Genomic DNA, 17,754 nt, shown 5'->3' with positions numbered 1-17,754 from the left:
CTGGAATTCGGGAAGAGATTAGTGGGAAATTTTATAACCCATTCATATGTGTAGGATTATTTTTGTTGATAAAAGGCTGTCTATTGAACTTCAATTAGAGTTGCATCATTTGTAGGATTTCTGTTTTTTTAGCCTCACTTGCATAGATATAGATCATAGATCAGTACAGACCCACAACACAAAATGCATGCACACCACAACACACACCCGCTATGCGCATATCAAGTTCTACAACACATACGACACGTCTTGAGAAACTTTCGAACCTATCTGACTCCATAAACGATGGGTGCATCGCACCTCTATCCAAGGGAAGGATCTTGGGCGGGCTGGGTAGCCACTGCCAGTTGCCGACCCAAACCATGGAGCCACGCTTCGTCCGCAGGTTTTTTTGATGATTCAGCTAGTTTTGACCGTATCCGTATGTACTCCCTCCGGTCCTTTTTAGTGTGCGTATAACTTTTTTCAGTTTTTCCTGGAATGGTCTGCGCGATCCATATTTTGAGCGATTCTTTCCTATCCTACCCCTGATTTAACGCTTCGCTGCAACCAGCAGTAACTGCTCACCCCCTCCCATGCGCGCATGCCTCGCATGCAACGAGCAGTAACTATGGCGTGGCGGAGGGAACGAGGAAAAGGAAAAAAAAGGAGCCAATCAACTGGTGCTGCGGATTCCAGGGCGTTGTTATCAATTGCATGCACGCATTTATATCCATCCAGCTTTTTCCATACGGCTCATGCAACCAAAGGGCAAATTAGTCCAAAATATTTGAACCGAGGCCCTCCTTGGTATCCGGGCTTGCACTTAGACGCACAGTAAAAAGGACCAGAGGGAGTACTCTAGCAATCAGTTGCTGTTGTAATCGTACTCCCTTCTCCGAAAATACTTGTTGAAGAAATAGATGTATTTAGACTTATTTTAGTTATAGATATATTCAATTTTATCCATCTCTCCAACAAGTATTCAGAGACAGAGGAAGTATGTTTTAGAGGGTGCTTGGATACGTTTTAGTCACATGACTAAAAGTAGTGGGACTAAAACTTGCTAGCCTCACCCATGCTTGGATCCAAATACTAAAAAGACTAAAATCAAGTTATTGAGCATTTATTATCCTCCAAATCCTCCAATCCAGAACTCGCATGTGTTAAAGGAGAGGAATTAAATGAGCAGAGAGAGGGCTAATACATATTTTAGTAGGTTTCCTATGACTAAAAAATTTTAGCCTCAAGACTAGTTCTAGCCTCTCTTTAGTCATGGATGCTTGGAACTTTAGCCTCTAAAAAAGACTATTTTTAGTCAAACTAAAAATAGTCCCCTTGGATCCCAGCACCTCTTAGGCAGCTCCGTAGCAGACATGTCACGCAACCGGCCAGCCCGTGCATGTACGACAGCTCGGTGATCAAAGGAAGAATGCAACGACATCCGAGAACTTAGTAAGACATAGAAGGATCTGTCTTCGGAGGCAAGTAATCGTGGATTCAGAACTTCATTTGTAAGCAACACACCGAGTAGGCACTAAGAGTTCAAATCCAAAAGTTCTGCCGGCCATCTAGAAGCGCAGAACTCGCCATCAGCCGCGCGAATGCTGCCGATGCGCTGTTGGAGGCGTGGAGACGCCGAGAAATATACCACGTCGCCATCAGTTGCTAGTCGGCACAACAAACACATATAGTCGTCCCCGCAGGCAGCGCTCGATCGACCCCAGCCAGAGCCCAGAGCAGCAGCTACTAGCCAGTGAGCATGGCGTCCAACGCCGCACCCGACGACAACGAGGTGGCGCACGACTACGGCCTCGTCCGTGTCTACAAGAGCGGCCGCGTCGAGCGGCCCCTGGTGGCTCCGCCCGCGGCGGCCGGCCTCGATCCCGTCACCGGCGTCGAGTCCAAGGACGTCCAGCTCGGCGACTACTCCGCCCGCCTCTACCTGCCCCCGGCCGCGTCCGCGGCCGCAGACAAGCTCCCTGTCATCGTCTACGTCCACGGGGGCGGCTTCGTGGCCGAGTCCGTCGCGTCCCCCAACGGCCACCGCTTCCTCAACAGCCTCACCGCCGCCTGCCCTGCCCTCGCCGTCTCCGTCGAGTACCGCCTCGCCCCGGAGCACCCGCTCCCGGCGGCGTACGAGGACTGCGTCGCCGCCCTCGGGTGGGTGCTCTCGGCCGCCGACCCGTGGGTCGCCGAGCACGGCGACCCGGGCCGCGTCTTCGTGGCCGGGGACAGCGCCGGGGCCAACGCCTGCCACCACCTCGTCATCCAGCCGGACGCCGTGCGCCTCAAGGGCGCGGTGCTGATCCACCCCTGGTTCTGGGGCTCCGAGGCCGTCGGCGAGGAGACGCGCAACCCCGCGTGGCGCGCCATGGGCGGGCGGCTGTGGGAGTTCGCGTGCCCCGGCTCGACTGGCATCGACGACGCGCGGATGAACCCGATGGCGCCCGGCGCACCTGGGCTGGAAACACTTGCGTGCGAGAGGGTCATGGTGTGCGTCGCGGAGGGCGACTTCCTCAGGTGGCGCGGCCGCGCGTACGCGGAGTCCGTGGCCGCGGCGAGGGGCGGCGAGGGGCAGGGGGTTGAGCTGCTGGAGACGATGGGGGAGGGGCACGTCTTCCACCTCTTCAAGCCCGACTGCGACAAAGCCAAGGAGATGTTCGACAGGATCGTCGCCTTCGTTAACGCGCCGTGATGCTCGTGTGGATGTGCCCACTTATTATCAGGCCGGCAGCTTTGTGTGTCGCGCGGGCGCTACCTACTCAAATAAATGGATTGCGAGGATGAAATAAATTAAATTAGATAATTTTGTGGAGTGTCTTCGCGTGCTCTCGCCTATTATGCTTTGGTTCACTAAAATCTTTCTGTTCATGATAATATGTTTCTCATTTATATAAAAAAGTCATAGTACAAGTCCCGTACAGATCGATCTAATAGAACTGAAAGAACCGCAGAACACTAGTCTTTACGTTAAGAAAGACTAGCCAATTAGAATCAAAACCGAAGAAACACCGAAGAAACCTTTAAGCTTGACACCAACACCAGACCGTGGCGCCACCACAGCAGCCAAAAAAAAAAAATGACAGATCACCACCTCAGCCAACCTCGACGCGGATCCATCACAGATCCTCTAAGGTGGCCGACCAAAGACGGTTCCGTCGAACGAATTAGACCAGGGCGACACATCAGACACGTCACTGAACTCCAGATATGACACCCCGCACAACTTAAGACATCGGATGAGGAAACCATACCTATCATCCACGAACCATGAACCCAACAGACGATCTACCATTTTCCAGATGCCGCTGATGCAGACCACAATCTGCATCCGCTTTTAGACTACCTGCTAAGCTCCGCACCCGATGGAGCAAACGCTGTCGCAACAACGGAGCCCGAGGACACAAATCCACCATGTGGATATCGCCGTCACACCATCCTTGTTTGAACAGATTGGTTTTCAAACCCATCCTCAACCATTGGACTAATCGCCTCGTAGGGGAAGTTTCTGAAGAATCTTTATTCAGCGTCGTTCTCGTCACCGCCTAAGCAAAGACGATGAACAATCTAAAAAACTAGATTACAAGGGCCTAAAAATGATCCACACGTGTGGATCCGGTGACCCCCCTCACCATCAACGATCGAGGTTGTCAGCAGAGGGGAGCTGTCGGAGAATGGCCGCGAAGGAACTCTCCTGGCTGCGGCTAGCGAAATTGCTTTTCTTTCTTTGGGTTGAAGAAAGAAAACTACCACGTAGTTAGGTCTTGCGAGGTTGACGAAATTGTAATTTGGCTACAGGGAGCATATGCCACTGCTTGCCAAAAATGTATTTTGCAAATTGTTTTATTTCTTTAAAATATATGTGTTCAATGTCACACTCAAATGCTATCCGTAAATTTTAAGGGAAAAGCTTAAGCATTTTGATTTGTGCAAAAAAAAAAACAAATCAAACATCAAATGTTGCGCTTAATTTGCTTTTTTCACCGACAAAGCATTGATATTCTGTTTCGCATCAAAATTGTCAAGCATGCTTGTTACGTTGTCATGAATATCTAAAAAGTAGAATTTATTGCGTTTAATTTCAAATTTTAGATGTAATTTTAAGTTGTCCGTCGTTTGAACTTTGGTGGTATGCTTGTGTCCGCTGATGTACGTACTTGACCGACGTTGCATGGTTTAATATAAATTTAAGAAATCGGACATGCATGGTTTAATATAGATTTAAGGAATCGTGCGTTTGAGGGGTCATATTTTTTTTTGCGGGGTAGATGAGGGCTTTATTCAGCAGAAAAAGCTCCGGCTCTGTCAGCCATAAGACTGGTGATCAGTAAGCCCGGAGGATTGTTCATCCAACACTCCATCACCTCCGACGTGCAAGCAAGTTTTGTACACAGGTGGGCGGGGATATTGGCATGTCTCCTTACATGACGAATAGTAAAAAAAGGAAAACGAAGCAGCTAATCCCTCAATATCAAGTAGCACAAGCGCTATCAGTGAGCGCGAAGAACGGCGCGAGTTCCAAAGATCGACGACCTCCAAGCTGTCGGTCTCCATCTCCACCCTCACAAAGCCACGTAACTGAGCAAAAACCACACCCTCACGGAGAGCAAGAGCCTCCGCAATGAGTGGATCCGTAGTGCCCTGGACAGGTTTACACCAAGCACTCAAGAAAGTGTTAATCTTTATACAGTCCGCACCTTCTTGCCTCCATGGAAATCCCAACATCAGTATTAATCTTTATACAGTCGTCCTCAGGTGGTCTCCAACCATGGCCCGGTAAGATCATCGCATGCTGTTGGGGTAGTTCTAGCAGCGACAAGGCCTCTCTTGTCATCTTCATAGAGTGAACATGATCCAAGCTTGCCTTATCATGTGTTGTATTATTCCTGGACGTCCAAATCGCCCACATGACAATGATAACTTTCGCTTGATCCACTTCATCAAATCTAGGGTCACACAAAATATCCCTCGACCAAGTTTCTGTACGGAGGTCAGGAAGCTTGGCAGATAAAATTTCCCGCGCCTCCTTCCAGAAGAGCTTAGCATGAGTGCATTTAATCAATGCATGATACATATCCTTGTCTGCATCAAGGCAAACTTTGCAACGTGCCAAATCAGCAATGTGTCGATGTCTCAAGGTGCACTCAGTAGGAAGAATTCCCCTTAGCACTCGCCACCAAAACACTCTGACCTTTGGCACAACTTTTAGCTTCCAAAGTCTTGTCCACAACTGTTTTTGTTTCTCTGAAGATTCCGTGACCGTCCCTTCCCTTAGAGCGGAATGCTCGTTCAAGGTCATGAGAGAATGGTACGCTGATTTCATAGTGTAGTTGCCCGACTTTTCTGCAGTCCATGCCCAGGAATCATCTCCTCCTCCAGCCCTCAACGGGATATTGAGAATAGCATCAGCTTCGGGGGCGATGAAATGGTGCCTCACCAACCTTCCATAAACCTCGATCTCCGTCAATCAACTCAGACACACCAGTAATGTTAAGGTTACCGACGTGAGTAGTCGGCCGCAAGGAGATTAGGCCCGGAACCCAACTATCATTCCAAATGGACACCGAAGTGCCATATCCAATTCGCTTTACTAGGCCGGCTCCCAATGCTAGTTTTCCCGCACATATTGCTCGCCAGGTGGCCGAGGCACACTTTGGGACAGTCGCAACCATGAAGTCACTTTGCGGGAAATACTTTCCCTTGAGAACGCGAGCACAGGGAGAGTCCGGGTTCGTAATCAGATTCCATCCATGTTTACCGAGCAGCGCGATGTTAAACAGTTCCAGTTTACGAAAGCCCATCCCTCCAGCAATCTTGGGCTACTCAACCAATATCTAGCAAGTGAAGGTCAATCAATCTTGGGTTCAGCAAGTGAAGGTCAATCAATCCAGTGAAGCGATCTACGATCGATTGGGCTACTCAACCAATATCTAGCTATTACTAAAGAAAGGCCTTTGCAGACCTTCTTGGTGAGTTTGAAGCAACTCATGGAGTGTGTTGGTATTGCTTGGGACACGGCCTTCAACCTGACCTCTCTACCAGCACATGAAATGAGGCGTTCCATTCCTCCTTGTAGTTTGCTTCTAATCCTTTCTCTGAGATATTTCAAAAGTTCCACTAGTGATCCAGCCAACGGCAGTTGGAAGTCCCAGGTATCATTCATTGAACGCTTCAACCGAGATATTCAGAACTGCCTTCAACATTTGGCGCACCGGTTCAGTCGTGTTAGGACTGAAATAGACCGAGCTCTTGTCCCTATTAACACACTGGCCGGAGTAGTCACCATAGATTTGTAGCACCTCATTCAACCTGAGTGCACTGGCTGCCTTTGCATTCATAAAATGAGACTATCGTCCGCAAAGAGTAGGTGGTTTACCCAAGGCGATTGATAGCTAACTCGAATACCTCTGTCGATATTGACCCCTCCATAAAAGTTCAACAAAGAAGTGAACCCTTCTGCACACAGGAGGAACAAATACGGTGAGACGGGGTCCCCTTGACGAAAAATTCGTGAGGGTGTAAAAAATGGCAGTAACTCCCCGTTCACATGAACAGTAAATCTAACAGACGTGACACACTTCATAATCAGTCTGACAAATTGTGAGCTGAAACACAAACGCAACATGATAGCCTCCAGATAATGCCATTTTACTCGGTCATATGCTTTCATCATGTCGAGTTTCACTGCACAAACACTATTCTTCCGTTTCTTTCTTCGTTTCATTGCATGGACACTTTCATACACAATGAGCACAGTCTGTGATCAGGCGCCCAGGGACAAACGCGCTTTGTTCTTCACTTATGATCTCACCCATAAAAACCCTCATTCTGTTGGTAATGCATTTTGAGGCAATCTTGTACAACACAAAGCATAAGGATATGGGACTATACTGAGCAATGCAATGTGGGTGTCGTACCTTTGGTATCAAGGTGATAGACGTGTCATTCATTCCTTCGGGTAGAACACCCCCATTCAAAAAAATACAAAACAGTCGGAACTATATCATCTTTTAGCAGAGCCCAATGCCTCTGAAAAAAACCCGCCGTGAAACCATTCACCCCCGGTGCTTTTGACGGAGCCATCTGAAACAACGCCGTCCTGACTTCCTCGGATGTGTAAGGCATATCCAGTTGATCATTCATTTGTTCAGTCACCATGGGAGGGTAGTTGAGGAGATCATCCATCGGCCGGAAACCCTGAGTGGTATATAAGGCTTGGTAAAACTCCTGGACTTCTGCATGATTCTCCTCAGGCGTTTGACATGTACGCCCATCTGCCCTTTCCAACAGTTCAATCTTGTTCATAAGTTGCCGCTGGGAAGCTTGGGCGTGGAAATAGCCCGTATTCCGATCCCCTTCTCAAAGATACATTACTCTAGACCGCTGCCGCATCCAGATCTCCTCTTGTCGGAGTGCCTCCCGTAGCTCCTTAATAATAGCCTTCTCCTCATCGCTCAGGCCCCGTCCCACCGAACGAGCACGAACACGATCGAGTTTCCACGAAGTTTGCGAACTCTCCGGGATAGACACCCAAATTCTTTCGCCCCCACGCAGCAAGCTTAGCCTGCATGTCATGTAGAGCATCAGCCACACACGCTAAGCCTCTCTGGCCAGCACCTTTCCGCCACTCGTTTAGCACAAGCTGATCATACTCCGAGTGAGTTTGCCATACATCTTCATAACGGAACTGCCTAGCAGTCCGGTGCCTTGGTTCCATAAAATTCTCACGTAGATCGACCAAGACGAAGCAATAGTCAGACTCTGTTGTGCTAATATGACGAACAATAGTGTGCGGGAACAGTTGGGTGAGTTGGAGGTTACCAAAACCCCTATCCAGACTGGCTTTAACATTAGAATCACCGCCCTGCTCGTTGTCCCAAGTATACTCCACTACATTCCAGCCCAAGTCAAGGAGCGAGGAATCATCAAGTGCTTCTCTGAACGCTCTCATCTGCCAATCTGGCCGTGTTGCGCGCGAGAAATGTTCAGAAGGAAACATGGTTTCATTGAAGTCACCAACACAAAGCCAAGCTTCGTGCTGCACCGCAAATTAAGTGCGAAGAAACCTCCAACTATGATGCCTATCCTCAACACGCGGAGCACCATAGAAACCAGTGACCCTCCACTCCATAGAGTTTCGAGTATTCTTCCTAACCAACACATCAATGTGGCTCGAGCTAAAGTTCTTCAACTCCACTTCAACTTCAGCTGACCAAAACATGCCAATTCCCCCACTCAGACCCTTGGTATTCACCGCAATACAACCTATAAAACCAAGTTGGTTCTTCAAACTTTCTACCAGATTTGCTGAAATCTTCGTCTCCATCACAAAAAGGAGACTGGGGCCTTCCTGCTTCACTACGTTGCGAAGTTCACGAACTGCCACTGGGTTCCCAAGCCCGCGGCAGTTCCAACTCAAACAACTCATTGTTGCTGGCAGGGCTGCGCCGCAGCCGCTGCCGAAGAGTCCGAGTTGCTCGGAGTAGGTTTCTTCTTCTTGGGTTCCCTTCAACATCAGTTCCCTTTTCCTCATCCATCACACCCTCGCCACTAGGGCCGCCCTGTTCATCCACGTTACTGTTATGAGTGTGAGGACAGTTCATTAGAAGTGGCATTTCCACTCTTCGATAAATCTGCTTTTGACCTTGAGGACCCCCTTTCTGCTTGTTCTGACTGTGGTTCGCTTTCAAAGGGGATCTTACCTCGTTCACTCCTTTTGCAGTAGTGCTCGGCTGTCTAGTTTCAGCTTTTTTGCTCTGGGAACCTGACTGCTCCCTTGTCGTCGAGCCCTCGCCCGACCCATTCCACCTCCTGTCCTCTAGAGCCCGTAGACTCCTTCCAAAAGGGAGATCGCCATTAGCATCCCGAGTACCAGGTGTTGGGCAGTACAAATCCGAATGGCCTAATCTGCCACATGGAAAACAGAAGTGCGGCACGTTCTCACAAAGGATGTCGTATAGATCAGTGCACTTTCTCCTCTTAGACACTATCAGTATCCTCAAAGGCTTATGCACATCAACAGTAATCCTAGCCCCGAGAAAACCAGTCATGTGATCAAACTGGACTGCTGTAGCATTCTTATCAATCGGACCCGCTATTGAAACGCTCCATTCTTATCAATCAGACCCCCTATTGAAACGCTCCACTTATCATCACGAAGATTAGAGGGAATCATGACTCTCGCCCATAACTGAAGCTTGTCAAACCTTAATTCAGAAGGTCGCATACACTCCTTGAATTTCGAGAGGATCACAACATGCGATCGCGATCTCTCTTTGTAGCAAAATCTGCCACAAAGTATTCACAGATCTCAAAGCCAAACCCTTCAGGTTGCCCCATGCCAGCCTCAGAGCGTTGGAAATTGTGTGGATGTGGAAAACATTGCGATGAAGGCCACTTCTCCTGCTCTCCCTCAAGATCGTCCAGGACCAGAGACGTTGCTTCCTCGTCGGTAATGTCCAGTTGTCCAGTTTGCCCAACGCCTCGGCCACCTTTGCCCTAGCCGCCCTCGGCGACAAGGGCGCCTTCCCCTTTTCCGGATCAGTAGACGTCGCCATCTTCTGCCCGACCACAGTCGCGCCCCGTCGAAAGGATCAACGTGCGCCGCCGCGAGTCCACCCTAACCCTAATCGCCTTTCGCAAAGGTCCAGGTTTTTCGGGGAAAAAGCTTGTTTACGTCAGGGGTCATATTTGTTTGAGGGGTCATATTTGTTCTCTGCGGCTGTAGATTACAATGCTCTACGCTTAACATTTTTTCCTAAATCTTTGATAAGAGGAAATATTGACTTGGTGTGCATTGATTTATGAGAAGGCAAAGCCTAACACCATCCGCGCACCAACAGCTGCATGTTCGTGACTCGAGAGAATACAACAGTACACGCGGTGCTCCGTAGTGAAAAAGGTAGAACGTACTCCACTGCAATATGTATGTACACACTGACACCGTATGCAAAAGCCACGCAGCAAGCACGCACAGACGGACCACGCGAGCTAGACGGTGCTACCATCGGGCGACACAGGGGGCAGCGGCACCTCCGGCGGCGGGGTCGTGTCCGGCACTCCGCCGGGTAGCCCACCGTCGTCCTCCTCCGACGGCGGTGTGCCGGTTATCTTCTCCTTGGGCGTCGGCGTGGGAGGTCCCACGGGGTCCTCCTCCCCGAGCCTCGGCGGCGTCTGCCGCGGCGCGTCCTCCGGCAAAGGCTCCGCCCCGGGCGGCGGGTTGGGGACTGCCGACGCGTGCCGCGTCGCTGAGGAAGCGACGAGCGCGCGCGGTGCCGCGCTTGTGGCCGGAGCAGCGGGGCGCTGCCGGAGGAGGAGCGTGTGGCGGCTGCGAGTGGCGCCGCTGGCCGCTCTGAGGTAGCCGGAGGAAGCCATCTGTCGGTTGCTGTTGGCTAGCTGAGGTGCCGCCCGCTTGCCTGAGCTTGGCTTGTGCCGCTTGCTTTGCTTGCCGTTTCACATGATGCAGACGCGTCTGGTTGAGGATGATTTAATAGGGCAGCTTGCACCATAGGATGCGACACGTGTGGCATACGTGGCAGAAAGCTGCCGCCTGCGTGTCCGGCCTTACTGTGGGACACGTATGTCACCGTTCGCATGCATTTGATGTTAGCTATTTGGGCCTTTCGCGACGTGGTTGTGTTGCGTGGAGTCTTTCATGTTTCGTCAACCACGGGACATGTCTACAATACAGACTTCAGGAATCTAGTCAGGTTCGTACCGAAGCCACACAGCGGTGCGCTTATTATTTCTAAAAAAAATCAGCTACGTAGTGAGTCAGTGACCCTGCTCCATCCATCCGGAAATACTTGTCATCAAAACGGATAAAAGAGGATGTATCTAGTTGTATTTTAGTTCTAGATACATCTTTTTTTATCCATTTTGATGACAAGTATTTTCGGACGGAGGAAATACTAAGATACTTGACTAGGCATCTGCCCTCAAACCGCCTGCATACTCGATGGTCCGGAGGCATATTTCCTCACAAACCAGACAAATTAGGGAGGCTTTATGGGTGCCCGCTCTTGACTGCCTTGGCCCTTATTAACCCCCATCCGCACCGGCGTACGTTCCAGCCCGGCGATAGCTGGCTGCATTCATGCTGCTATAGAGCGGCCGCTTCACATTGACACCGACGCATAACGGACGCAATATCAACATTGAAGCAGCGCGCCAGCTGAGAGAGTGCCGCCCGCTGCACGCCCGGCTGAACACGCCTCCTCGCCGGATTCAAATGGCTACAGAATGCCCGCCTTTCTTCACTAAACCCGCACGTGCCAAGAAATCTTTTTCGGCCACACGTCCGTTCGCGAGCTGGCCAATCATTAAACACAACACCGGTTGACTCTGGGCGTCCGCCAGTTATTTAAACGATGCTAGACGACGACAAAAATCACACCACACCTCCGCTCCCATCTCCTCCTTAAACCTTTTTCTCCACAATCTTCATGGCATCCGGCGAGCAGGAAGAGGAGTTCTCCGGCATAAAAGCCAGATGGGTGGCTCGTCGAGCCCACCGGATATGACCCAGCCAACTCTCTACTCCACCTCCCTCGATGCTCCTGGCCGCTGCACGCTAGCTTGCGGAGGCGGAAGCTCCAAACTGGCGCGTGGTTCAGCAATTCGCCGCTCCAAGCCAACTCATCGAGGAGTGGCGAGTTGCTCCAGACCGGCACGCGGGGAAGCACGGCAGCACATGCATCATGGTTGTAGTGGACGACGTCGTGTCATACCGCTCCTCCCATGCCTACGACCGCGCCATCCGCCGTCAATGTTTGCGAAACAGCGCCATGCCGTCGGAGCAAGAAGTCGTCTTCGTAGAGATCAACGAGACGTCGGCCAACACGTCCGCGCCTGCCACCATCATTGAGGAGAAGTAGAAGATGGGAGGCCTCTGCCGTTTGGGTCCCATGTAGGCCACAAACGAGGCGACGCCAACGTACACAGTCGGTGTCTTGCCCAGTTCGTAGGCCACCGTTGTCCCTCGCCCCAAAAACCAGTCTTGATCTGGGCTTCACGGAAGCGAAGGGAACCTTTCCCCTCCGGCTGAAGCATATCCCGGCGGTGCCACTTTGTTGAAATGCGCAACCAAACATGGTAAGCAGAGGCCCTTTGCGATGAATCATATACCTCCGGGGCTCACGGCAGTCCGATGAGCGGGCTGCCAAACATGAGGAAGACATTGGAGATTTGTCGCGGCCGGCCGTAGACTAGTCAAGGGTATCGTGTTGTGGGAATGGATATCCGCCGAAGCTGGCCATAGACTAGTTTTTCCTAAGTCCGGTAGAGTTTTTAGTTAAAAGTATGTCCAAATTGTAATGAATTTCGTCCAGTTTGTATGAATTGTCTGGTTTAAATGATCCATCTGGTTTGTTTAAACAGTTTTTTGAATTCTATGCGGGCAATGTTCGATGGCCGGCTCCCGCATCTGTGTCAGCGAACGGTTGCCAGAGCAAATTTACGGGTCAGCGTTGGAGATGCCCTAAAGCCTCTTCCTTCCCGAAGTGGTGTTTTGATTTGGGTTTTTTTATGATAGTGCCCCTCGTTCCTTAATTGTGCTCAATTTTTCCCACGCTCTAAACTTTTGCTCATTTGTCCCCTTTCTCTTGTCTGAAACTCTCACAAATGGTCAAACTAGACATTTGCCGTTAGGTCAATGGCTAGACCATTAACTGTTGATGAGTGGGCCACTTAGGTCCAAGTCCTCCTTTGACCGTTACATGCTGACGAGTGGGGCCGCAAGGAGAAACATCGGAGCATCTTGTCTGAAACTCACTGTAACCTGAAATGGATCGAGCCTCCCCAGCACCGCCCCGTCCCGTCCCCTCTGTTGCCGCCGTCGTGCCCTCTAACCCTATGTCGTTTGTCGGCCACGCCGCGCCTCTGCCACATCACCCCACCCACCCCAATTTGGGATTAAGAAGCGATGTCGGGGGAGGACGCCCTCTAGCCCATCGACCGTGGAGATGATTGATACGTCTCCAACGTATCTATAATTTTGATTGTTCCATGCTGTTATACTATCAATCTTGGATGCTTTATATGCAATTTTATGCAATATTATATCATTTCTGGGGGACTAACCTATTAACTTAGGGAGTGTTCGGAGTCCCTCCGCTCCACACTCAACTCGCGGAGCTGGCGGAGTTGTAGGCTAAAATAGCGGAGTTGGAAAATAGACGCTCCACAGATCCTGTAATTCCGTGGAGCTGGTGGAAAGACGAACAGGCCCTTAGTGCCGAGTGTCAGTTTTTTTTTCTGTTTTTGGTTTTCCTGGAAACTGGTACCCAACGAAGTCCAAATGCCTCAAAACTTTTTGACGATTTTTTCTGGACATAAGAGACCCTAGAATCTTCGGGAGGATGCCATAAGGCGAAGGAGTAGGCTACAAGCTACATGGGCGTGCCCATGTGCCTTGTGGTGCCCCTCGTTCCTCCGTTTGACCTAATTATGACTCTAAATTCTCTAAAATCAGGAAACCAACGGAGAGCCACCCAAAATACTTTTTATGCGGCCGCAAGTTCCTGTTCTTATGAGATCCCATCCGGAGGCCTTTTTCGGCACTCTTCCGGAGGGGGATTCGAGCACGGAGGGCTTCTACATTGCTACTTATTGAGTTTGCGTTGGTTTTTCCCTTGAAGAGGAAAGGGTGATGCAGCAAAGTAGAGATAAGTATTTCCCTCAGTTTGAGAACCAAGGTATCAATCCAGTAGGAGGTACAAGCAAGTCTCCAATCTATGCGGCTGCACAAACAATCAAACACTTGCAAGGATGAGATTTGATAGAGATAGATATAAAAGGGGTTATCAATCCTTTCACGGTCACTTGCAAGGATGAGATCTGATAGAGATAGATATAGAAGATTGCTAAAACGTAGAACAAAATAAAAGTAAATAAACCCGGGGGCCATAGGTAGGAGGTATTTTTGGGTTATAGATCTAAAAATATATGGTGGAAAATAGACCCAGGGGCCATAGGTTTCACTAGAGGCTTCTCTCTTGAAAGAAAACATACGGTGGGTGAACAAACTACTGTCGAGCAATTGATAGAAAAGTGCAAAGTTTTGACGATATCCAAGGCAATGATTATGAATATAGGCATCACGTCCGCGACAAGTAGACCGAAACAACTCTCCATCTACTACTATTACTACACACATCAACCGACTCCTGCCTGCATCTAGAGTATTAAGTTCAAGAGAATAGAGTAATGTTTTAAGTAAGATGACATGTGATACGTCCCCAACATATCTATAACTTTTGATTGTTCCATGATATTATATTATCTGTTTTGAATGTTCTATATGCATTAATATGCTATTTTATATTATTTTTGGGACTAACCTATTAACCTAGAGCCCAGTGCCAGTTTCTGTTTTCCTCGTTTTTGAGCTTCACAGAAAAGGAATACCAAACGCAGTCCAAACGGAATAAAACTTCACGATGATTTTTCTTTCACTAGAAGACATCCAGGAGACTTCGAGTTCAAGTCAGAAGAACCACGAGGCGTCTACAAGGGTGGAGGGCGTGCCCCTACCTTGTGGGCCCCTCATGACCCCCTGACCTAGTTCTGCCTCCTATATATTCACAAATATTCCCAAACCACCAGAAGCATCCATGAAAACACTTTTCCGCCGCCGCAACCATCTGTTCCAGTGAGATCCCATCTTGGGGTCTTTTCCGGCATCCTGTCGGAGGGGGATTCGATCATGGAGGGCATCTACATCAACTCTATTGCCCTTCCGATGAAGCGTGACTAGTATACCTCACACCTACGGGTCCATTGCTAGTAGCTAGATGACTTCTTCTCTCTCTCTCTCTTTGATTCTCAATACCATGTTCTCCTTGATGTTCTTGGAGATCTATCCGATGTAATCTTCTTTTGCGGTGTGTTTGTTGAGATCCAATGAATTGTGGATTTATGATCATTTTTTCTATGAATATTATTTGAATCTCCTCTGAATTCTTATATCCATGAGTTGGTATCTCTGTATTTCTCTTCGAATTATTGATTTGGTTTGGCCAACTAGATTGGTATTTCTTGCAATGGGAGAGGTGCTTAGCTTTGGTTTCAATCTTGCGTGATTTCACCCAGTGACAAAGTAGGGGTAGCGAGACACGTATTGCATTGTTGCCATCGAGGATAAAAAGATGGGGTTTTCATCATATTGCTTGAGTTAATTCCTCTACATCATGTCATCTTACTTAATGCTTTACTCTGTTATTTATGAACTTAATACTCTAGATGCACGCAGGATCTGGTCGATGTGTGGAGTAATAGTAGTAGATGCAGGCAGGAGTCGGTCTACATGACACAAATGTGATGTCTATATTGCATAATCAGTGCCTGGATATCGTCATAGCTTTGCGCTTTTCTATCAATTGCTCGATAGTAATTTGTTCACCCACCATATTATTTTCCTTCATGAGAGAAGCCTCTAGTGAAACCTATGGCCCCGGGGTCTATTTTCCATCATATTAGTTTCTGATCTACTATTTTTAATCTTTTATTTTCAGATCTATAAACCAAAAAACCCAAAAATATTTTATCTTTTGTTTAGTTTTATTTATCTATCTCTATCAGATCACTCCTTTACAAGTGACGGTGAAGGGGTTGATAACCCCTTTATCGTGTTGGGTGCAAGTGTTTGATTGTTTTTGCATGTATTGGTGATTTGCGCGTTCTTCTGCTACTGGATTGATACCTTGGTTCTCAAAATGAGGGAAATACTTATCTCTACTTTGCTGCATCACCCTTTCCTCTTCAAAGGAAAAGCCAACACAAGGTCAAGAAGTAGCAGGAAGAATTTCTGGCACCGTTGCCGGGGAGATCTATGCCAAGTCAAGACATACCAAGTACCCTTCATAAAACTCTCATCTCTTGCATTACATTATTCGCCATCCGCCTCTCGTTTTCCTCTCCCCCACTTCTAATATGATTTTCAAAAAGATTTGCCTTTTTATTCGCCCTTCTTTCGTTCGTCTTTTCGTTTGCCCTTTATGTCTTACTTGGCTTGTTTGCTTGCATGCTTGGCATAATTGTGTATTTATTGAAATTCGCAAACAAAAAAGTTTATGGATCCTCATCCACTTGCTAATCTTTTTAAGAGATCCAATTATGACGAACCAATTGCTAGTGAGTTGTGTGCACTAGATTATCTTTATGAAGTTTTGCTTGAAATTCGTGAATCCGAAAATTGTGATGAAGTGTTAAAAGAAGAAATTTATGAAGATTCACGGTAGTGCCTTGGATGAAAAGCATGATTACAATGATGTTATTATAAATTCCATTAATGTTAATTGTGTTAATGATATGCAAAACCATAAGCTTGGGGATGCTATTTTTGCTATGTCTACCACTTGTTGCAATGATCATGACTAGGGTGATTCTTCTTATGCTCTTGAAAATTTATTTAAGCCCCATGATGAATATGATATTGATAATAATGTTTACAACAATATTGAAAGTGGGTCTGGAAGAGTGTCAACTTTAGATCCCATATATTTGGAGAATGCTCAATCTTATGAAAATTTTGATAAAAGTGGGTTTGGAGAGGTCATGACTTTAGTTAATGTTAATCCCACTATTTTGGAAGAGTGTCAACTTTGCATGCACGTGGATCGTGTTGAGAACATGTTATGTGATAGCTATATTGTTGAATTTTCTTATGATCCTACATGTAATTATTATGAGAGAGAAAAATATGGTTGTCGAAATTTCCATGTTACTAAATTACCTCTCTTCACGTTGAGATTGTTATCGTCTCTTTCTTCTTCCTTGCATATTCTAGTTTTTGCTTGCCTTGATAGTTTGTTTTCTTATAAAATGCCTATTCATAGGAAGTATGCTAGACTTAGATGTGTTTATCACGTGTTTTATGATGCTCTCTTTGTGCTTCAATTCTTCTTTTTTATGTGAACATCATTGAAATTATCAATCCCTAGCTAAAAGGCTTTAAAGAAAAACGCTTGTTGGGAGACAACCCAATATTTTTCCTTGCTATTTTTAAATAAATAATTTGTCTAGACTTTGGTGAGATGTTTTTTTGTGTTTTAATTAGTGTTTGTGCTAAGTAAGACCTTTGCGATGGCTTACGGTGATAGTTGATTAGATCTTGCTGAAAAACAGAATCTTTTGTGCCTAGAAAAATAATTTTTATAATTCACAAAAGAGTAATTTTGATCTGAATATTTTACAAAAGATTTATATACAAATTTCCCAGGTTGTCCTAATATTTCAGAATTTTTGAAGTTACAGAAGTATTTGAAGTTCTCTGATTATTACAGACTGTTCTGTTTTTGACAGATTCTGTTTTCTTGAGTTGTTTGCTTATTTTGATGAATCTATGGGTAGTATCGAGGGGTATGAACCATGGAGAAGTTGGAATACAGTAGATATTATAGCAATATAAATAAACAATGAGTTCACAACAGTACCATAAAGTGGTGATTTGCTTTCTTATACTATCGGATCTCATAAGATTTTCTGTTGAGTTTTGTGTTGTGAAGTTTTCAAGTTTTGGGTAAAGATTTGATGGACTATGGAATAAGGAGTGGCAAGAGACTAAGTTTGGGGATGCTCAAGGTACCCAAAGGTAATATTCAAGGACAACCAAGAGCCTAATCTTAGGGATGCCCCGGAAGGCATCTCCTCTTTCGTCTTCATCTATCGGTAACTTTACTTGAGGCTATACTTTTATTCAGCACATGATATGTGTTTTTCTTGGAGCGTCTTGTATGATATGAGTCTTTGATTTATAGTTTGACACAATCATCC

General features: G+C 47.3%; 2 protein-coding genes across 2 annotated transcripts; one reads left to right on the top strand and one right to left on the bottom strand.

Annotated features, from left to right (window-relative positions):
• The first annotated feature begins 1,562 nt into the window (after nt 1-1,562).
• LOC119307451 (tuliposide A-converting enzyme 2, chloroplastic-like) lies at nt 1,563-2,797 on the top strand. Its single transcript, XM_037583528.1, has one exon. The coding sequence runs from the start codon at nt 1,742-1,744 to the stop codon at nt 2,675-2,677; it is 936 nt and encodes a 311-aa protein (XP_037439425.1). The 5' UTR covers nt 1,563-1,741; the 3' UTR covers nt 2,678-2,797.
• A 6,981-nt stretch (nt 2,798-9,778) lies between these two features.
• LOC119305208 (vegetative cell wall protein gp1-like) lies at nt 9,779-10,426 on the bottom strand. Its single transcript, XM_037581793.1, has one exon. The coding sequence runs from the start codon at nt 10,354-10,356 to the stop codon at nt 9,973-9,975; it is 384 nt and encodes a 127-aa protein (XP_037437690.1). The 5' UTR covers nt 10,357-10,426; the 3' UTR covers nt 9,779-9,972.
• Nucleotides 10,427-17,754: the final 7,328 nt, after the last annotated feature.

This window comes from Triticum dicoccoides, chromosome 5B (genome assembly GCF_002162155.2).
Source record: "Triticum dicoccoides isolate Atlit2015 ecotype Zavitan chromosome 5B, WEW_v2.0, whole genome shotgun sequence".
Taxonomy (NCBI): domain Eukaryota; kingdom Viridiplantae; phylum Streptophyta; class Magnoliopsida; order Poales; family Poaceae; genus Triticum; species Triticum dicoccoides.
This window is presented reverse-complemented; position numbering and strand designations above follow the sequence as displayed.